The sequence below is a fragment of the Microtus ochrogaster genome, chromosome 8 (assembly GCF_000317375.1).
Source record: "Microtus ochrogaster isolate Prairie Vole_2 chromosome 8, MicOch1.0, whole genome shotgun sequence".
Lineage (NCBI taxonomy): Eukaryota > Metazoa > Chordata > Mammalia > Rodentia > Cricetidae > Microtus > Microtus ochrogaster.
In genome coordinates, this window is record NC_022015.1 from 74,701,379 (window position 1) to 74,723,720 (window position 22,342).

Consider the following 22,342-nt stretch of genomic DNA (forward strand, 5'->3'; position numbering starts at 1 on the left):
GCCGCTTTTTTAAAGGGAGAGAGACCACGCCCCAATGGGCGGGTATCTCAGCGGCTATAGGCTGGAGGAGCGGAAGGACCTCCCGCAACAACTGTCTGCTCTTCCAGAGAACCAGAGTTAATTTCCAGCATCCACATGGCAGCTCACACCTGTCTATAACTCCAATTCCAGGGTTTCTGGCACCCTCACACAGACATACAGGCAAAACACTAATGAACGTAAAATAAAACAAGTTTTTAAAAAAAGAAGTTAGAGGGCAACTTTCAGGAGTTGGTTCTGACATTAAACAAGAAAGTGGGTAAAGAACTTGCTAAAGAAGCCTGAGGTTCAGTCTTGGCTGTGAAATCACGGGGGTGGAAAGAGAGGCAGCTGCTATGGCAGGGCTGTGGCTGTGGGCAAAGATGTGGCCTCATCCTACAGCACCACACGCAGGAGTCAACGTTGGTGCTGATAACCAGATCACCCTTGCCTGCAGGGAGCCGGACAAGATCGCCATTACAAGATGGCACAAACATCCTGTCTTGTTGGAAATAAACAACTCCATATTTGGCTAAGCCTTTGAGAGCTGTGTGTCCCCCGCTTCCCGCATGCACGGTGGATAAGGGTCCTTCGGCCTACCCCTACGCAGTCTGGTGGCAGCTGTTGGTGGCAGCCAATCACAGGGCGACCCGTGTGCCAATTCCCGATATAAGCGGCTGCCTTAGGGCTCTCGGGCCCCTTCTCTTCATGTTCTCTCTCAACCAAGGACACTCCAGTAAAGCGTGATCTGAGAAGAATCCTCGTGTGGCGGTCGTTCTTCCTCGCTGGTCGAGAAGCCTGCCGCACTTGCCTCCGACACTCCTTTCCCATTTCATCTGCAGAGCTTCCCATGGTGCCTCTGAACCAGGCAGCTTGCAGGATTCCAGGGACTTGCTGTATAACACATTTTCTTTTTTTGTAGCTTTCCTTTACAAATCAAAGAAGTGCCCTTGCATTTCCATCTCAGTGTTTTTATTATGCAAGGTCCTAGATTCTGTAAAAAGTGTCTTTTCTGTGTCTACTGAAATGATCACACATGGGCTGTGCCTTTTATTAATTTGGTGTATCACACTGGTTGATGAACCACTAAATCAATGGGCTAAATCCCATTTGGTCACTATATACAGTTCTCTTGGTAGGCTATTTGGTTTAGCTTGCTAAAATATTAAAGAATTTTGCATCTGCATGCAGAATGGGGTATGAGTTTGTAACTGTCTTTGTCTGACTCATGATATTCAATACTGGCCTCATGTAACGGCTAAGAACATGTTGTCTCTTCTTCTGTTTTCTTTCCCAGAGTCTTAAGATATTGTTGGTTTTCCTTTAGGCATTTATAGAATTCTCCAATAAGCAATATGTTCCTGCTATTTTCTTTTCTGGAAGGTATTTGGTTATTGGTGAAACTCATTGCTTAATATACGTATATTTAGACTTCCTATCTCTTCATGAGTTAGTTTAGAACTTAAGGGGTGGTAAATTTTTTTATATTTGTTGTACAAAGTGGTGGCTTTTGTACTGAAATTGTGTGTGTATGCTTGAATATATGCTCAGGTGTGTACCTGTTTGTACAAGTGCTTGTGCATGTGTTGAAATTTGATTTGTTAATCAGTGTACCCTGTGCTTTGAATGTCTTCCTGTTACTGCAGACTTGGCAAGAGAACTGAAAATAGACGTTTAGCCTTAGAGAAACAGTCCTATTCAGAAACTCAGTAGGCAGCTAGATGTAAGCTGAGCATATTCTAAGCAACTCCAAACTATGCATGACCATATGGCAATAATTTGTATAACCCAAAAATATGTGTAGAAATACCTCTGTAAGACGTTATCAGCTCAGATTTATGCAACAAACATGCTGCCCACTGAGCCATCTCGCCAGTCCAATCTCTGTTTTTATTATTACCTTTCAATATATCCTTAAGTTTTGTTGACTTTTTAAAACTTTTCCTTGTTGTTTTGAAGGGAAAGTTAAACAACAGTTTTACGTTTATTTATTGGAGGGTGCGCATGTTACAATGTGTGTGGAGGTCAGAGGACAGCTTGCTCTAGTAGAGTCTCTTTCTACACGTGAGGAATTAAAGTCAGAATGACAGGCCTGACAATTACCTAAGGCAATTACCTGTCTTTACCTAATAAGCTATGCTTTTTTTTTTTTAAATTTCTAGTTAGATTTATTTATTTATTATGTATAGTGTTTCCCCCTGCATGTACATTTCCATGCCAGAAGAGGGCACCAAATCTCATTACAGATGGTTGTGAGCTACCATGGGGTTGTAGTTGCTGGGAATTGAACTCAAGACCTCTGGAAGAGCAGAGAGTGCTCTTAACAGCTGAGCCATCTCTCCAGCTCCCTTATTAAGTTATCTTAACAGCCTTTTCCCCATTCCTGAAGCAGTGTTTCTTACAGCACAGGATAGCTTTGAATTCACACTGTAGCTAAAAGATGACATTTTACCCCTCAGCTTCCTGCCTCTACTTTCCAAGGGTTAAGATTACAAACATGCATCACCACCTGCCTGTTCTGTTTTGTTTAAGAGAGAGTCTCACTGTGTAGCCCTGGCTGGCCTGGAGCTGAGATCCACCTGCTCTCCCTCTCAAGTCTCAAGATTAAAGGTGTGCACTACAACACCTGGCTTGTTTGCATTTTAAAAGTCCTCCTATCTTTATATTTTACTCTTATACTTATCTAACTTTGATTTTAAACTTTCTCATTATTGATAACTTTAGTTTTTGTTTTTTCTTTTCATTTTTCTGTCTGTTCTTTTCTCTATAACATCCTTCTTCAATCCTCCTCTTGTTTTTCCTTTTTCCCCCCTTTTAAAAAAGATTTATTTATGTACTATGTATAAGTGTTCTGCCTTCATGTATGCCTGAACAGCAGAAGAGGGCACCAGATCTCATTATAGATAGCTGTGAGTCACCATGTTGTTGCTGGGAACTGAACTAAGGATTTGTGAAAGAGCAGTCAGTGCTCTTAAGCTCTGAGCCATCTCTCCAGCCCTGTTCTTCCTTTCTTAAGATAAAAAAGTTATGCCAGGCGGTGGTGGCTCACACCTTTAATCCCAGCACTCAGGAGACAGAGGCAGGCTTTGAACTCACAGAGTTCAGAGCAAGTTCCAGGACAGACAGGACTGTTATAGAGAGAAATCTTGTCTTGGCAAAATAATAATAATAAATAAATAAATAAATAAATAATAAAAACAACAACAACAAAAGTTATTTGTGGAGCTGGAGAAGGGCTTAGAGGCTAAGAGCACTTGCTGTTATCCAGGGGACCAGAGTCTGTTTCCTAGCATCCATGTTAGGTGGCTCACAACCACCTAACATGTTAGAACTCCAGGCCAGGCAGTAGTGTGGCGCACGCCTTTAATCCCAGCACTCGGGAGGCAGAGGCAGGCGGATCTCTGGGAGTTCGAGGCCAGCCTGGTCTATTACACAGAGAAACCCTGTCTCGAAAAACCAAAAAAAAAAAAAAAAAAAGAACTCCAGCTCCAGGGTCTCTGATGCTCTCTTCTGGACTCTGAAGCCATTCAAATACATGTAGCATATATGCACACAGACATATGCATATACACATAAATAAACAAAATCTTACAAAAAATATTTATTAATATTAGTGTGGGTGTTCTAATGCATGTACATGTGTGTCGCAGTACACACATGCGGGTCAGAAGGCAACTTCTGGGAGTTGATTCTCTTCAACTGTGTATTCCAAGGCTCAAATTCAGGCCATCATGCTTGTAAAGCAATTGCTTCTACCCTCCAAGCCATCCTGCAGGCCCTTTTAGTTTTCTTTTATCTAGTCTTGCTTTTCCCTCTGGGCTTTTTCCAATGATTAGAAAGAGAAATAGGGGCAGACAGCTTATTAAAGAAAGGAAATGCATTCCCATGAATGGCAGTGAGCTAGTAGATTAAGAAAATAACCCCAAAGGGATCCAGCTATGTGTTTACAGGACCTTTATAGTCCCCCTTTTTCCTTTGCATTTCATGGGCTTTGTGTGTGTGTGTGTGCGTGCTTTGTGTGTGAGCACGTGCTTTGTGTGTGTGCACATGCTTTGTGTGTGCACCTGCCTTGTGTGTGTGTGTGCACCTGCTTTGTGTGTGTGTACCTGCCTTGTGTGTGTGTGTGCGCATGCCTGATGTGTGTGTGTGCATGCACCTGTTTTGTGTTCACCTACCTTATTGCACGTGCTCGCACCTGCTTTGTGTACGTGTGTGCATGCTTTATTTGTTAAATGAAACCTAGGTAAAGAAAAGCATCGTTTTACTCTGAAAATTGGCTTCTTTCATATATTAATCTTTTTAAGATCAATTTTTATGTTTGAGGCACAGGTGGGTGGAGCTCTGTGAGTTCAGGGCCAGGCTGGGTTACAAAGTGAGATTGTATCAAAATATATTTTTATTAATTTTTAATTATGTGTATGTCATGTGTATGTGCACAGGAATGCAGGTGCCAGAAGTAGAGTCCAAAAGAGGCCACTGGATTCCCTAAAGCTGGAGTTATCTACAGGTACACAGCTTTATATAGGTGAGCTACCTGACATGGGTGCTGGGAATCAAACTCTGGTCCTCTAGAAGAATGGGAAGTGATCTTAACTGCTCAGCCACCCTCCAGTCTCCTCATATGTTAACCTTGATTCTTCATCTCAGTCCCTGTTCTACCACAGAACCACCATATTATTTAACTCTGGCACTCTGAGCTGAAGTCATCTTAGCACGGATATCTATGTACATTGCTACTATTCATCCCAGTCGGGAAGTGCAGCCAACCTAGATGCTCACTAACAGACGAACAGATAAGAAAATGTGGTGCGGATTCACAACAGAACTTTAGTCATCCATAAATAAAAATGAAGTTATGACAAACAGGGGGATGGATGCAACCAGAGATGATTATGTTAAGCAAAATAAGCCAGACTCAGAAAGAAAATACAACCTTTTGGGGCTGGAGAAATGGCTCAGTGGTTAAGAACATGCATTGTTCTTGCAGAGAACCTAAATTCAATTCCTAGCACCCACATCAGCCAGCTCACAACTGCTTGTAACCCCAGCTCCAGGGAAGTCTCTAATCTCAGGCACATACACATCTACAGGCATACATACATGTACACATTTAATAAAAATAAAGGAAATACCATCTTTTTCTTATATGCAGAACCTAGTTTTAAAATTAACATTTTGTGTGTGGTAGTTTAATGTAATTGGCTCCCATAATCTCATAGAGCGTGGCACCATTAGGAGGTGTGGCTTTGTGGGAGTAGGTATGGCCTTGTTAGAGGAAGTGTGTCACTGTGGGGGTGGTCTTTGAGGTTTCCTATGCTCAGAATGCCGCCCAGTGCCTCAGCTGACTTCTAGATGCCTCTCAGCTACTGTTTCAGCACCACATCTGCCTGCACCCTGCCATTCTCCCACCATGATAATGGACTGAACCTCTTGAACTATAAGTAGGCCATCCCAATTAAATGTTTCCTTTTATACGAGATGCCATGGTCATGGTGTCTCTTCACCACAATAGAAACCGTAACTAACACAGTGAGTCACAAAACTAGAAAGGGAATCATGAGAGAAGAGGGAGAGAAGGTCAAAGGAGAAAACGAGACAGTGAAATGTATGTGAGAAAACAAGGACTGTCTGCAGGAGGGAGGGGAAGCAGGGCTGGGGGGCATGGGACACAGCGGAAGGAAACAGGGAACAGAAACAGACAAACTAAAACCAAGTACAATAACACAGCTGTAGAAAAATACCTTCATGAAACCTATTGTTTTGTATGCTAATCAAGGAAAGAAGGCCCAGTGAGATGGCTGAGCAGGTAAAGGTGCTTGCCACCAAGCCTGACGACCTGCACTCAAGCACCACGACCTCCAGGGTAGAAGGGGAACCAGCCCTCTCAAGCGGTCCTCTCACCCTGCACACGCACTGTGGCACCGACACATTCGTGTACACACACAATCTTAACTAAAACATAGTGCAAGTGTTTGGCTTCTTCTCCTAGTTTTAACTAAATACCCTGACAGAAGCAACTTAAGGCAGCTGGAACGAAACCCGTCTGTCATATCGCGCGCACAGTCAGGAAGCAGAGCACGAGTGCATGGTCCTGTCACTCAGCTTCCCTCTCCACTTCCATGGTCCAGCCAGTATATTTGAACACATCTGTAATTACAGCATTTCAAACGCCAAGGCAGGAGAACTGCCATGAGATCAAGGCCTGAGTGGGCAATACAGTGAGTACCAGGCCAGCCTGGGCTACACAATGAGACTCAGGCCAGGCACGGTGACCCACAGTTGTAATTCCACCACTTACCAAGTGGCAGGTTGCTGTGAATTTGAGGCCAGCCTGATCCACACATGTACACTCAAATAATAATGTTAAGTGTTAGGTGTACCCTTTAACTTTGCCTGCAAAGGCCCCCACTCCCACACCCATGCTGACATTCCCTCTCAAGCCTTCTGTGCCTACCCTCATGCAGTGCTGTCCTGTCCTCTGTCTCACAGAAAAGACACATAGGGATGGTTTTCTTTCTTTCCTTTTTTTAAATGGATATCATACACATTCTATTTATTTATTTATTATGTATACAATATTCTGTCTGTGTATGCCTGCAGGCCAGAAGAGGGCACCAGATTTCATTACAGATGGTTGTGAGCCACCATGTGGTTGCTGGGAATTGAACTCAGGACCTTTGGAAGAGCAGACAATGCTCTTAATCTCTGAGCCATCTCTCCAGCCCCAAGTTTCTATTCAAACTGGAATTCTGTTTTCTACCTTGGTTTATTTTGTGAAGGGTGTGATGCATATATACACCAGAGAGCACACGTGGAGGTCAGAGAACCACTTCCACCATGTGGCTTCCATCATCAAGCTTGGTGACAGATGTCTACTAGCTGGGTCACCTTACCAGCCTCCTCAGACTGAAATTATTTTTTTAACCTCCAAAACCATATCTTTATTCATTCTGAAAGAATTTTCTTTTCAAGCAACAACAAGCTTACAAATACAGGAAAATCTGGGGAGAGGGGAGTCCTCGGAGCCTTTGTTTCTTCCCCAGTTAGCAATTCTCCCATCGCGGTGGGAGATCCTTCTCGAAGAATCAGCAGTGTCTCCCCAATTCATTCTGATTCCAACTCTGTGACATCTAAAAACCAGGCACCCACCACAGGGATGACAATCAAATGTGTGACTTCATCAGGAGAGTAAGAAAAAGAAGGGGCGTGGGTGAGGAAGCAGAGCTGGCAGTTGGAGAGTTGGAGCTGTCCGAGGTACTGAAGAGAAAATGACTCATGCTTGCCTCCCTAGTTGTGGGGCTCAGAAACTCAGGTACAGCCTAGTCTCTGGCTTCTAAGTAGATAAGTAAAGAGAACATCTGTAAAGGAGGAAAGACAGAGAGGGGGTGAGAGAAAAGAGAGCAAAAGCATGTGACTACGATGGGTTTAAGCACCAAGAAACTACCTGTGCTGGCTAGTTCTATGTCACCTTGACAGAAGCTAGTTATTTTGTATGAGGGATCCTCAATTGAGAAAATACCCACCAAACTGGTCTGTAGCCAAGTCTGAAGAGCATTTTCTTGATTGATGATTGATGTGGGAGAGCCAAGATCATTGTGGATGGTTCCATCCCCAGGGAGGAGAGTCCTTCTAGAAAAGCAGGCTGAACAAACCATGGGGACCAAGCCAGTACACAGCACCTCTCCTTCCATGGCCTCTGCACCAGATCCTGCCTACAGGTGCTGGCCTTCACTTCCCTTGGTGATGGAGGTTACATGGAGAGGCAAGCAGAGGAAACCCTTTTCCCCCAAGTTGCTTTTGGTCATGGTGTTTTATCACCATGTTGGGCAGTGGTGGTACAAGCCTTTAATCACAGCACTCAGGAGGTGGAGGCAGAGGCAGGCAGATCTCTGTGAATTCAAGGTCTGGGATTGAACCAGCAGCAGGCTCTCCTGTTGCTGGGTACACAGGAGTGGAGAAAGCACTTTACATTATCCCAGACTTAGGTGATATTTCCCCGTTCTCTACTTTATTCACCTGCCTATCTATCTACTAATCAATTTTCTAAACTTATTTGAAAAAAGTTAAATGCTAAGAAGAGTTGCAAGCTAGCTTTAACACAATAAACCTCTGTGCCCCCCTGCACTACACTCACCACCCATTAACTTCATGTCACCCCTGCTGTCCTGCCAGCCAGCTCCCAAATAATGACTCAGTGACTTATTATTATGAAAACAGCCTATAGCTTAGGTTTGTTCCTAACTAGTCCTTATAACTTAAATTAACCCATTTCTATTAATCTAACTTCTGTCATGTGCCACCTAGTCTGCTTCTTTTGTGTCTCCTGGCATGTCTTGTATGCCTAGCTTCCTCTCCTACTTTCTTTCTCTCTCTCCAGAAATCCTACCTGTATCTCCTGCCTAGTTGTTGGCTGTTCAGCTTTTAGTACACCAATCACAGTAAATACATCTTCACACAGTGTACAAATATCCCACAACTTATTTATATACATCTTACTCTGAAATAGTTTAAGGCTCACACGAAGTTACAAAAAAAGTACAGGAAGTTCCCATGCACTGCTTACCAGGTTCTCCATGGAAAGTTACATAACCACAGCACTCCATCAGAAGCAGGAAAATGACAGTATACTAATCCAGCTAGAGACCTTATTTGGAGAAAGCGTTCTCTCCCTCCCTCCCTCCCTCCCTCTCTCCTTTCCTCCCTCCTTCCCTTTCTTCCTCCTCCTCCTCCTCCTTCTTCCTCTCTCTCTCTCTCTCCCTCTCTCATTCTTATCATGTGTATTCATTTAAGTAACAGAACTATCCCAGCACACACAAAACACACTCCTTTGCATTATCTAATAGTACATACATCCTTGTTGAGTCCTAACCCCTGTCAGTCATTACTAACACTTCAGACTATAATGGGAGAGGAATATCAAAATATAGTATTTTGAGAATTTTTTTCACCCAACAAAGTGCCCTGTAGCTCACTCAGGTTTTCGATTGTTTCTGAAATAGGGCCTTTTAATATGCAGCCCACACAAACCTGAAACTTGCCTTGTAGCCAGGCTGGCCTCGACCTCAAGCTCTTTCTCAGTCTCCTGAGCATGAGCCTGAGTCCCTGGGACTGTGTGTAGCAGCAACTCATTCTTTTCATTCCCAAACATATTCTACCTAGTCACCTGGGGAAACCTCGTACCCCAGGAGGCTTTCTGTGTTAGTCTATTATAAACAAAGCTGTCATGAACATTTATGGACACATTTTTATGTGAACACAGGATAATTTTCTAGCCTAACCTTACCAAGGTGTCTCTGGAGTAGCTGGACCATTTTGGATTCCCAACTGTTCTGAAGATTCTTCATTTTAGCCACTGTGGTGGATATGGAATATTATATCATTCTTGTTTTACATTCATTTCCCTAAGAGCTGGTGATGCTGAGCTGTCTCCATGTGTCCCTTCCCCACAGCTGGTGATGCTGAGCCGTCTCCATGTGCCCCTTCCCCACCTCAGTGTTCCCTTTGGTAGAAATAGATGTTCTGGACTTTTTCTACTTTGTATTTGGAACATATTTTCTTACTGCTATGTTTACAGAGTTCTTTATATATTCTAGATACCAATCCCTTCCTGTGACTTGTACTTTCTCCCAGTCTATGGCTTGTCTTTTCATTTCTCTAACAGCGTCTTTAATAGAAAAGAAAAGGCTTTTAATTTTAATGAAGTCAAATTTATTGATTTTGTTTTCTTTCTGGATCTCAATCTTGGTGTCAGACCAAAGACTTTCACAAGCAGTTGTCTTTCTTTTTTTCTAAGACAGGAGTATAAGAAGCCTGTCTTAGTTAGGCTTCTGTTGCTGTGAAGAGACAAATGACCACAGCAGCTCTTATAAAGGAAAGCATTGAATGAGGCTGGTTTACTATTTCAGAGGTTTAGTCCATTATCATCGTGGTGGGAAGTGGCAGCGTGTAGGCGAACACGGGGCTGGAGAAGGAGCTGAGAGTCCTACATCTGGATCTGCAGGCAGCAGGAGACTGTGTGCCATACTGGGCATAGCTTGAGCATATGAAGCCTTAAGCCTGCCCCCATGGTGGCACGCTTTCTCCAATAAGGCCACACCTCCTAAGAGTGCCACTCCCTATGGGTCTATGGGGGCCATCTTCTTTCAAACCACCACAGAACCCTTAGATCATATTAGATCATTTGGATTATATTAGAATAATCACAGCAGAAGATGATAAGTAAACATGAGTCATGTGAGCACTGTGAAGGCTGTACAGATGGAGGAGGAAGGGAAAAGGAGAGTTTGTAGGCGGGACAGAGCATTTTACATTGTAGATACCAAGAAAGGCTTCAAGGGGGAAGTAGCATTTGAATCTTAAGGATGCCAATAGCTGAATGAATAAGAACAAAGTATGACATTCATGTATTCAAGTGTCAGAACAAAAGGCCAGGCATATGGCTCAGTGGATAAAGGGGCTAGCCCCACTAGTCTGAAAACACATTTTCAATCCCTGGAACCCATGTTAAAAGCTGAGTGTGACTATGCATGGTGTTGCACACCTTTAATTCCAGCACTCAGATTCAGGAAAGGGAAGATCTCTGAGTTTGAGGCCAGCCTGGTCCACATAGCAAGTTCCAGGATTGCCAGAGTAGCATGATGAGACTCCACCTCAAACACACACACATGTGCGCGCTCAATATGATGGCACACATCTTTATTTTTCTTTTTTTTAAAGATTTATTTATTTATTATCTATATAGTGTTCTGTCAGTATGTATGCTTGCAGGCCAGGAGAGGGCACCAGACCTCATTACAGATGGCTGTGAGCCACCATGTGGTTGCTGGGAATTGAACTCAGGACCTCTGGAAGAGCAGTCAGTGCTCTTAACCTCTGAGCCACCTCTCCAGCCCCGGCACATATCTTTAATCCCAGCACTCTTACAGGGAAATAGAGACAGAACAATTGCCCAGAATCTTATGGATGAGTAGCCAACATAAGCAGTACAGTAGCAAAAACATGAGAAAGACCCTGACTTAATAAGGGGGAGGACGACATCCACTTCTGAAAGTTGTCCTCTTACCTTCACAGATGCTCCATGGCACAAGCACACCCACACATATATACACATACACACCCTGGATAAATATTTTTTAAGAAAATACCATAATAATCCACCATATAAAGAAAATTCCATAATGAGCCAGGCAGCACTTGAGAGGCTGAGGTAGGAGGAATACTGAAGGCTCATGGCCAGCCTGGGCTACACAGCAACACACTGTCTCAAAGAATAACTGTGGAGTGAAGAAAATGCCATAATGAAACCCATTACTTGTACATTAAGCTTAAAGTTAATTTAAAGGTGCTGGGAGTGTAATGAGCTTGTAGAATGTTTGCTTAGCATGTGTGAGGCCCTGATTTCCCCAGCACCACCTAAACTGGGGGTGGTGGTACACACCTATAACTCCAGCATTTGCAAAGCAGGATGATCAGAAGGTCAGGGTCATTCTGAACACTATACAATCTGTTTGAAGTCAGCCTGGACTACAAGAGACTCTGTCTCAAAAAATTCCTGTCTCAAAAAATTATTTTTAGCTGGGAGGTGGTGGTGTACGCCTTTAATCCCAGCACTCAGAAGGCAGAGGCAAGTGGATGTCTATGGGTTCAAGGCCAGCCTAGTCTACAGGGTTAGTTCTGGGAAAGCCTAGGCTACACAGAGAAACATATCTTCAAAACCCAAATAATAACAATAATACATAATACTAACGTGATGGTTTGAAAGGGAGTGGCACTATAGGAAGTGTGGCCTTGCTGAAGAAAGTGTGACACTGTAGAGGCAGGCTTTGAGAACGCATATATGCTCAAGCCATGCCCAACGAGACTGACCACTTCCTGCTGCCTGTGAGTCAAGATGTAAGAACCTTCAGCTCCTTCTCTAACACCATGTCTGCCTGCATGTTGCCTTGATACCCACCATGATGATAATGGACCAAACCTCTGAACTGTAAGTGAGCCACCACAATGGAATGTTTTCCTTTATAAGAGTTGCCTTGCTCATGGTGTTTCTTCACAGCAACTGAAACCCTCACAGAGACAGAAGTTGGTATCAGGGACTGGAGTATTGCCATAATAGGCCAGACCCTGTTTTTGTCTGGAGTAATAAGACTTTGATACTTTGAGTTAGGAAAGCAGTAGAATGCATTACACATCGCTTAATGGGCCATACTAGTAGGAACATGGAAGACAATAGCACTGAGAATGACCTGAACTGTGGAGGACTGGCTCAAGAGGTTTCAGAGAAGAATTTTAATGTGTTTCCTAGAGAATGTTCTTGTGATATTTTGACGAAGAATGTGGATGCCTTTTGCCCTTATCCGAAGAGTCTGCCTGAGGCTAAAATGAAAAGTTTTGAATTAATTCTGTTGGCAGAGGAAATTTCAAAACAGTCTAGTATAGATTTGTCATGTGATTATTAGGAGAAACTCTAATGAAGATTTATAATGAAAAGGAGAAAGCTGAGCAGTGTAAATTCCAAAATGCAAAATTTAAGGAGAAAAGGAGCACCAGGAAGTGGAATGGAGTCAAACTCTGTGTTCAAGGAGATAGACAGGTTAAGAAATGGAACAATGGGAGTGGTGATCTCAGGGCAAGATCACACCCAGCTAAATTTCCAATTTATGAAAAGGAATTAAAGAAAAATTTAAAGCCAGGTGTGGTGGTGTACACCTTTAATTCCAGCGCTCCATGGGCAGAGGCTGCGTGGATCTGAGTTTGAGGCCAATCCGATCTACAGAGCAAGTTCCAGAACAGTGAAATTTAGGTAGTGAAGGAAACCATGGAAAACAGAAAGATGATGAAGATGTAATTGAATGAGGGGAGCGTGTTTCAGCCCCAGCAAACAGCAGAACATGGTAACTTCAGCCACATGGCTCTGGCTTTAGAGTCAAGAATAGGAGAAAGGGATTATGGAATTTGCCTCCATGACTAAGAAAAGTCACTGAGCTCAGGTATGTGTCAGGGGTGTCCCAGAATGGAGGCCTAGGAAGGTCATTGTGTAAAACCGTGAAGTTGAAGCCAGAATTGCCTTGAAGACGCCAAGATGTTAGAGATGCCAGAGTCCTGGGATCCCTGCCGAGGAGAGCTGCTAGCAGAGTGGAACCAGCCCAAGAGAAGTGTGCTGCATCAACAGTGCTGGACAGACCTGGACACCTGACATGGAGATGCAGAGTTTGGAGTTTGCCCAGCTGGTTTTTGGTCTTGCATTGGTCCATTATTTTCTCATTATGCTTCCTTCCCTGCAATTTGGAATGGCAATGCATATCCTGTACCATTATATGTTAGAAGTGTGTGATCTGTTTTTAGATTTTGATTTTACAGGGGACTGCAGTTAAGAGACTGCAGGAATCTCGGAAGAGACTTTCAAACATTATTGAGACTGTAATAGACTATGGAAACTTTTGAGGTTGGACTGAATGTATTTTTGCACTGTGATATGGCTACAAGCCTTTGGGGTCCAGTGACTGGAATGAGGTGGTTTGAAAGAAAATGGCCCCCAAAGGGAATAACACCATTGGGAGCTGTGGCCTTGTAGGAGTAGGTGTGGTCTTGTGTAGGATGTCTGACACTGTGGAGGCAGGCTTTGAGGTCTCATATATGCTCAAGCCATGACCAATGACACAGACCACTTCCTGTTGCATATTAGTCAAAGTGTAGAACTCTTAGCTACCTCTCTAGCACCATGTCTGCCTGCACACCACATGATCTCATCACCATACTGCCATGATGATAATGGACTAAACCTCTCAACTGTAAGCAAGCCACCACAAATTTTTTTATAAAAGTTCCTGTGGTTGTAATGTTTCTTTATAGCAATTGAAACCTTAAGACTAACAACAATGATATATTATTAAAATAAAATTAATTTTAAAAAATAAAGTTTCATCTGCTCTTGCTGTGCTATTGACAGCTTGTTTGGTGAGTCAACCATCCACGGCTCATAGTTACAATAAGATTATAACATTTTTTTTAACTGCTGCACAAGAAGAATAAAAAAATTGTAAATAAAATTTAACATTAAAAAACTGTATTTCAGCTGGATATGGTGGCACATGCCCTGAATCCTAACACTTGGAAGGCAGAGGCAGGCAGATCTCTCTGACTGCAATCATGGATAGTAAGAGCATGGGAAGAATTCCCAGGAAAAGAGAATCACATAAATCGAGGGACAAAGATAGCTTAAATCAAGATCAAAAAGTGGGGAAGGTGACTCCAGAGGGAGATTGCTTATTTATTTATTGACTTACTTACTTAGGGTTGTTTGAGGCAAGGTTTCAATACATAGTCTAGGCTGGCCTTCAACCTGCCGGATAACCCAGGCTTACTGAGCTCAGAGCCCTGCACTCTTGGTCTCCTACATGTTGGGGTCAAAGGCGTACACCACTTGCTCTGTTTATTTACATTTTGACAAAGAATCTCACTCTGTCACTCAGGCTAGCCCTGCCTGACTCCTAAACCCAAGTGACTCCTCTGCCTTAGCCTCCATAACAGCTGAGAATGCAGGCATGTGCTACAGCACCCTAGGTCAGCTTACTTTAGATCAACAATGGCCAGCAACGTTCATGAGGCACTAGATACCCAAAGGCTGGTGGAAAGCAGAAACGTCAAGTTACAACTCATTGTCACAGGGGAGGCCATTGATTTCAACCTCCCCTACCCCACCCCAGCCCTTTATGCACCTGCTCCAGTACCTGGCACATAGTAAACATTCAGCGACTATTTGTTGAATGAATGGAGCTGATAATTCTGATCTCAGTGTTTACTGAATAGTCACACAGCAAGCTTTGAGATATCCACTTGGTACACATAATCTCAACAAACCACCCAGCAACCTCTGGAGAGATAAATGAGACCCACTGAGAAGATGGTCTTGGGTGAAGCCTGAAGATCTGATATTAAGTTTTTAGGTAGTTCTAAAGATCAGCCAAGTTTGAAGATGATTCACGCGGACAGTTTATAGATAAAGTTCAGCAAACAGTAGCAATATGTTCAAGGTCACATGGCTAAGAAGAACCATGACACAAATGTAGATCTCTTAGCAAAACATCTTCAGCAAATGTCTACCTAACTCTGGAAAACCTACTATGTAAAAACCAGAGCTCATGGGAAGTGCAGAAGTCTGTAATTGAAGCCAAGAAGAACCGTCAGCCTTCCAAAAGCCACAGAGACTGAGAAGGATGTGGCACGAGGGAGAAGGAGGATGGCTGACCCACAGCTCCATGGCCTGAGTGCTGACAGGAAGAGGAAGACCTGAGCCTGGCACAGCCAGGGTACTCCCTCAGGAGACCTGGCCAGCTGGGAGGAGCTATGGACGGATGTGCAGCCAAGATAACTCCCGTAGGATATTCCTGTGTTGACACTGTTAAAGCCTAAACCTGGCTAGAGCGGGATGCCCAGGAAGGGAGGCAGAAGATGCAAGGGGGAATTTAAGTAAGCTGTTAATAAGGTGCAAAATGTAGCCCACCCCGAATTCCTCAAGAGCACTGCCTGTTGGCTGGGTTTTAAGTCTTTTGTTTCATTTTTCCTCTGGTCTAGGCACATCTGTGTCTCTGGGGCACTGCTTGTATTGAAGGACAGAAAGGAAAAGAAAAGCAGAATTCCAACCAGAACATCAGATGATCTAGTAGTCTCAAGAGACACGAATGAAGTGAGATTGGAACTAGAGTGCAAAGGAAGCTCTAACTGTGTTTCTACTTTCTACAGTCGTGCAAGCCAGGCTGGTACCACAATCAGGGCTGGCTGTATCCTCTCCCAAAGCATTCTAGAAGCCTGTGAAAAATGTGATGGTTTCCTACAGTCTTCGAATCCTGCTCATGCCATTTGTTGTGGAGTGGAGCAGCATCCCCCTGGGGGAAAAATGGTGATGAAGCTGGAGAGATGGCTCAGTGGTTAAGAGCACTTTCTGCTCTTCCAGAGGACCAGGTTCGATTGCCAGCACCCACATAGTGGCTCACTTCTGTCTGTAACTCCAGTTCCAGGGACTCTGACACCCTCTTCAGGAACATAAGTGGAGCATGTGCTCACCCATACATATTTTTAGAAAATGTTGATGAAAAGAAACTCCTTATCCAGAAGCAGAGTACAGAACCCAGCCACATGCATCCAGTCAGCCTTCCACCACCCAGTAGAGGTAGGTGCTGCTGCTCTTACAGGGTAAGTGAAAGAGGGTCACATCACCTCCGACTGAGCCCAGCATTCTTTAACTATAAACCTGATCTTTTGTTAATAGCCAAAATTCTTTGAAGCCCACTCAGCCCTATCCTGTCTGACAAAGAGACAAGAGTTCCATTGCACTAAGAGGCATTATGGACTGAGGAAATAAAGTATGCCTTTGCTTGTTGGTGGCCTTGGGCACACGTGCTGTTCCTGAGCCTCAGTGGCTTAACCATAAGACAGGAGTGGCAGCCGTCTTAGGAAGGAAAACTACACAGGCGTGGGCAACGTGACTGACAGGCAGTAATTCTTCACCAGCGTTAATATTCTTCCAGCATCCTCTTCCCAGTCTTTCAGAGCCCAAAAGAGCCCAGAAATGCTTTTAGCTCAGGCCTTCAGTGAATGATAAGGAACCAGAACAGCTGTGGCACAGAGCCAGGGGTGTGCTCTGAAGTCTCAGAGAAGTCTTCCTCTTACCATTAGGATCCTGTCCCAGTGATACAGCCCTCCCACAAAGTGAAACAAATCTGTCCTAGAACTCCAAGATCAAAAAAGGCAGTAGGAGGCAGCTGTGGTGGGCCACACTGATAAAATGTTAGTCTGGGAGGAGGCAGGAGGACTGCCGGGAGTTCAAGGCCAGCTTAGACTCTAGAGCCAGCACTAGACCAACCTGAGCTACTGGGGGAGCAGAATGAGAAAGCTGTCTCAAAACAAGCAAACAAACAGAAGTCTGGAATCCTGAACTACAGAGCAAAATGCTTCACATTCCCCTGAGTGGTGCATAGGCTGGATGGTAAACTGAGGCAATCTATCCTTACTTCATCTTTCGGACTCTGTCCTTACTGTGTAGTGAGGGAGGTCAGTTCTGCCAGCAGAACTTCCGGTTCATTCCTAGAATTGAGTCTTTGGTTCAAAGACTAATTTCCACAGAAAACGGCTCTCCTGTCTAATTCAGAATGGAATTTCAAATACATACAGGGCTAGAGATATGAAACAGTGAGTCTGGAAAGTGACGGGGACCGTGGAGAGCAGCTCTCTTAAACAAAGGGCACCTCACTTCCACCCACTGTGGTCACCTTCACTCCCATTTTCAAGAGTGGCCCGGGAGGGGGACAGGTATTAAAATGTCAACATCAATCAGTTTCATTTTAGGTGAAATCTCCTGGCCAAAAACCCATTTTTGAAACGTTTTAAGATCTAATGTGCCTTTTTTGTTTGTTTGTTTAACCAAAGCCTGTACCCTCCTTTCTACCAATCCGCGGTCCTGGCATGCGCCATCGGTAGAGGCCTAGAGAGGAACCCTGCTAATTCTCAGCGCTTTGTCCTTTTCCATGCTTGGCCCCTTTCCCTCTCTGTAACCCTTCCCACCGCACCCTCGGGAATTCGGGCTCCTGTTCTTCACGGATGACCCCGAGCATCTCAAGCTTTCGGCGAATCCTCCAGTCTCCTGGGGCTGCGGAGCTGTGGGATGCTCTCTGAAGTGGACCCGCTTTCCCCGCTGAGCCCCAGGAGACCCTCGAAGACGGGAGATAAAGGGATGTCCGCTCCCCCTGGGGAGGGAGGGGCAACAAAAATTAAAAAAAGAAAGAAAAAAGGGGGCCTCACCCTTGAGAACTCTGTGGTGCGGATGAGGGGACACCTTTCAGAAAACCTACTCTCCTTGAGGAATAAAGGCAAAAGGAAGGACAAGCTATGAAGCCATCAGAGCGCTGAGTGCTCTCGGGCTGGAAAGTCCAGGCTGTTTGGAGAGACCCGCTCCCCTCTGGTCTTTTCCAAAGCAGATTCTTGGGGTACAGGCGCTGCGGGCAGGGAGGGGTTCTCACGCAGACGGCCCAGGTCGGTGGCGCGCAGCTGCGGTGACAATGCGCACCCCCGCCCCCGCAAGCTCCCCTCCCTCTCCCCGCTAGGTCGGGAACTGAAGCTCCGCCCCCAGCGCGTCGCCCCAGCCCCGCGCCTTAAAAGCCCCGCACACCGCCCCGCCGCGCCCAGCCTCCGCCGCACCTTCTCGTCCTCGCCAGGTCCCGCCGCAGCCGTGCGCCCGGCCCCGACCCCGGCACCATGAGCTTCGGATCGGAGCACTACTTGTGCTCTGCCTCCTCCTACCGCAAGGTGTTCGGGGACGGCTCGCGCCTGTCCACGCGCCTCTCCGGGCCGGGAGGCTCGGGCAGCTTCCGCTCGCAGTCGCTGTCCCGCAGCAATGTGGCCTCCACGGCCGCCTGCTCCTCGGCCTCGTCTCTCGGCCTGGGCCTGGCCTACCGCCGGCTGCCCGCCTCCGACGGGCTGGACCTGAGCCAAGCGGCGGCGCGCACCAACGAGTACAAGATCATCCGCACGAACGAGAAGGAGCAGCTGCAGGGCCTCAACGACCGCTTCGCCGTCTTCATCGAGAAGGTGCACCAGCTGGAGACGCAGAACCGCGCGCTCGAGGCCGAGCTGGCGGCGCTGCGACAGCGCCACGCCGAGCCGTCGCGCGTCGGCGAGCTCTTCCAGCGCGAGCTGCGCGAGCTGCGCGCGCAGCTGGAGGAAGCGAGCTCGGCGCGCGCGCAGGCCCTGCTGGAGCGCGACGGGCTGGCCGAGGAGGTGCAGCGGCTGCGGGCGCGCTGCGAGGAGGAGAGCCGCGGGCGCGAGGGCGCCGAGCGCGCCCTGAAGGCGCAGCAGCGCGACGTGGACGGCGCCACCCTGGCCCGCCTGGACCTGGAGAAGAAGGTGGAGTCGCTGCTCGACGAGCTGGCTTTCGTGCGCCAGGTGCACGACGAGGAGGTGGCCGAGCTCCTGGCCACGCTGCAGGCGTCGTCGCAGGCCGCCGCTGAGGTGGACGTGTCTGTGGCGAAACCGGACCTGAGTTCGGCGCTCCGGGAGATCCGCGCCCAGTACGAGTCCCTGGCCGCTAAGAACCTGCAGTCAGCCGAGGAGTGGTACAAGTCCAAGTTCGCCAACCTGAACGAGCAGGCGGCGCGCAGCACTGAAGCCATCCGAGCCAGCCGAGAGGAGATACACGAATACCGGCGCCAGCTTCAAGCTCGTACCATTGAGATCGAGGGTCTGCGCGGGGCCAATGAGTCCCTGGAGAGGCAGATCTTGGAACTGGAGGAGCGGCACAGCGCTGAGGTGGCCGGCTATCAGGTAAGGGCTGCCTGCTAGGGAAGAGTGCCCTGTCCACTTCCGCGCACTCCCTGTACACTGGGGTCCTGAGGAAACCGGGAGAGGGGAAGGGGGGAGAGAGGAGTGTTGGCTGGAGGTATTGACAAACAAACAAAAAAAAATCACGGTCCCATGCATGCAGCCTCCACTGTATGTGCCCGGAAGCCCTTTCAAGCCCTTAATGTCTTTGCACTCTAGTTTGGTGATGGGGGAGTTTTAGGAACCGAACCCAAGTGTTCATGCATATGCTAGGTATATGCTGTAACACCAAACTACAATACTCACCCCAAGTCTCTCGTCTGAACTCTTCTAACAAAGGAATCTTCAATGTTTTGGGGAGTCCAAAACATCTAACCGTGTCTTCCTGTCACCAAGCGTATAAACACACTAGCAGAACAATCCCGACCCCTCTGACGAGCCCAGAAGGGCAAGGTCACAACCTCCGAGTGGTCCTGTCTGGTTTGTCTAGTTAGCTTTGAAAGGGCTTTTCTGAGCCTTAGAGTTGATGTTTATAGAGCATGGTCTGCTTTACGGTTGAGAACTGGGCTCATTTTCTTGAGTTTTGCTCTACAAAGGAGTGCCTACTGGCATAATTAAGCCAGTGACAACTGCCTTGCCCCACCCTTACCGCCCCTCCCGAACCCGCGACACGCACATGCACGCGCGCGGCTCCCTTGTCCACCTTCTGACAGTTCTGACAGTTCTAAGAAAGTACGGAGCCAGATCCGCAGGGAGAATGGTGGGGCGCTGTCCGCGGTGCTGATCTCCTCCCGCCTCGGAAATGTCTCTTGCTTTGATGTTTCCAAGCTGTCCCAGTTAGGAATCTCTGGGCGTCCGGGCAATTAACTGCTTCAATTTTTTTTTTTTTTGTTCTATAATACAATCAGTCTTGGCTTCCTAAAGTTAAAGTTCATCTTGTAGACAGCATCAGTTTTCGCCTCCATGGATGGCTTAGCACTTAACAAAAACCATTTAATCTGCTCCACAGCTGTGTAGTCCCACTTGAAAGGCCCCATTACCTTAATATTTTTTCAGCTTAAGTGCATGTGGCAAATTACAGAGATGGTTTCTTTGTTAGAGGTGACATTTTCCCCCCATCTTTCCCTGCTCTATAAGCTCTGTGAAGGTATTGATTGGCTGTTTCTTCCCAACAAAGGCCACCATGTCCTCAGTTTCTCTACACTAGACATTCTGGGCTGTGTCCCCAAAGGGCACAGAGTAAGAAGACAAGATTGGTGAAAAATGTAGAAAGATACAAAACTACATGGCTTAAGTACAAGGAACAATAAGAGCTCTTTTGAATAGAATGTCTATAAATTCAGAAACTTGAAGTTATTTTAGCTGGAATTGAATTTTACATTTGATAAAATTAATGTGTTGGGGAGACATCACTAAAAATAGAACTAAAAAATGGCATAATATTTCAAAAGTACTATTTTATTCAGAAGCTAAAGAATTATTGATAAAAGGTATGTACTAGCCATTACAAACAACCCCCTTGCATAAAGGGAAAAGGCCCATTTGAAATGTCTGTTTGGTTAGTTTGATGTTATAGTATTATTCAAATAAATATTCTTGTTTTGCTACAAAATATGTAAGTTGAGCTTTTCAGTATGTGTCCCAGGCCTTGGATGATCTAAATCAATCAATCAATTATACTTAATTAAGATGACTTTTCTTCCAGGAGCCTCAAATGTTGAATTAGGTAGTCTTCTTGAGGACTAGCCCAATATTTCTACAAAAAGGGGTAACTTACCCCAAACTGTCAGAACTAGCAAAAGGAGGGCAGAGCAAAGCCCAATTAAGCTAAGAGGTGGTGATGATTTTGTCTGGCTTATTAGCTCTAAAATACAGGCGTTCTGTGTTGGAAAATAGTAGTGTCATCCAGACACGTCCAGGAAACAAAAGGAACGAGAACCTGCAGTCTGCAGCACTGTCCCCGTCAGCATTAGCCTGGAGAGCCTCAGTGACCTGCTGAGGGAGTGGAGGAGACAAGACAACACAAAGCTATTTCCTACCCCCTTGGGTCCTAATGCTGGGGTGGAGCTCACGGTTAGGCCTGCAAACACTGCCTGCCACCCCTGCTTGTTTTCCAGCAACCTTCATGCTGGTCGAGGTGGAGAGCCTCCTCACTGAGACCATTGTCTTCCTGCCCTTTACCCATCCTCCATTGCACCACAGTAATAACGGGAAGTGCTCTTTCCCTTCTGGTTCAGAGTTTCACAGTGAGCACATTTTTCCTATGCGAGCTTTCAGCCCATTAAAGTCCTTTTCCTTGCCCCAGAGAGTTGATAGCCTATCCGAAGACAGAAAGCTTAACGTCCTTTCAAAAGGACAAAGAGTGATTCAAGGTGACACAGTAGGCACACAATAGGAAGAACTGGGGCTGCTGTTGTACAGGTCCACGGTGGCCATGCTTTGCAGAGAAGAACAAGGCATTCCTTTCGTCTCTAACAGAGAACATTTCCTGGTCCCCACATAGCTGGGGCACTGCCATTAGAACCTCAGACATTACTAAGGCCGTGCAGAGGCCATCTCAAAGGGCTTTCGGTCCTGTAATGTGGAGCGTCTTAGAAAGCCAAAGCTTTCCTTGAAAGACCTTGCTGAGCAGTCAAGATCACTGCTGGTTAATGTTCTCCAGGGAGATAAGCCAAGGCTACCCTCTTCTCCAGTATGAGATTGGAGACCAGCCTAATTACTTAGCTGGCAGGGTCTGGCCCTCGAGAGACCGGAAGCAGCCGTGGCTACATATAAATCTATAGCTTAATAGATCCATTTCTGAAATTAGAATTCATTCTCTAAAGTGGTTCCACCTGCCCCCATCTCACCCTATCGCTGTCACCTGGGCCACCACAATAGCTTCTTTATAGGAAGAAATTTAAATTGGTGATCTAAACCCCATGGCACGCCACGACCAAGGAGCAGCTTTTTAAAAGAGATTCTCCGACCACTCTTGAAGAAATGGATTCAGTATTTCTTTTTTTTTTTTTTTTTT

General features: G+C 45.9%; 2 protein-coding genes across 2 annotated transcripts in view; one reads left to right on the forward strand and one right to left on the reverse strand.

Annotated features, from left to right (window-relative positions):
- Positions 1 to 18,272, reverse strand: part of Nt5c2 (5'-nucleotidase, cytosolic II) — a 146,634-nt gene extending 128,362 nt beyond the window's left edge. Inside the window, exon 1 of the mRNA XM_005352422.3 lies at positions 18,208 to 18,272. Within this exon, the coding sequence (XP_005352479.2) occupies positions 18,208 to 18,266 (59 nt within the window). The 5' untranslated portion in view covers positions 18,267 to 18,272. The remainder of the gene's footprint in view (positions 1 to 18,207) is intronic.
- Positions 18,251 to 22,342, forward strand: part of Ina (internexin neuronal intermediate filament protein alpha) — an 11,030-nt gene continuing 6,938 nt past the window's right edge. Inside the window, exon 1 of the mRNA XM_005352423.3 lies at positions 18,251 to 19,329. Within this exon, the coding sequence (XP_005352480.1) occupies positions 18,265 to 19,329 (1,065 nt within the window). The 5' untranslated portion in view covers positions 18,251 to 18,264. The remainder of the gene's footprint in view (positions 19,330 to 22,342) is intronic.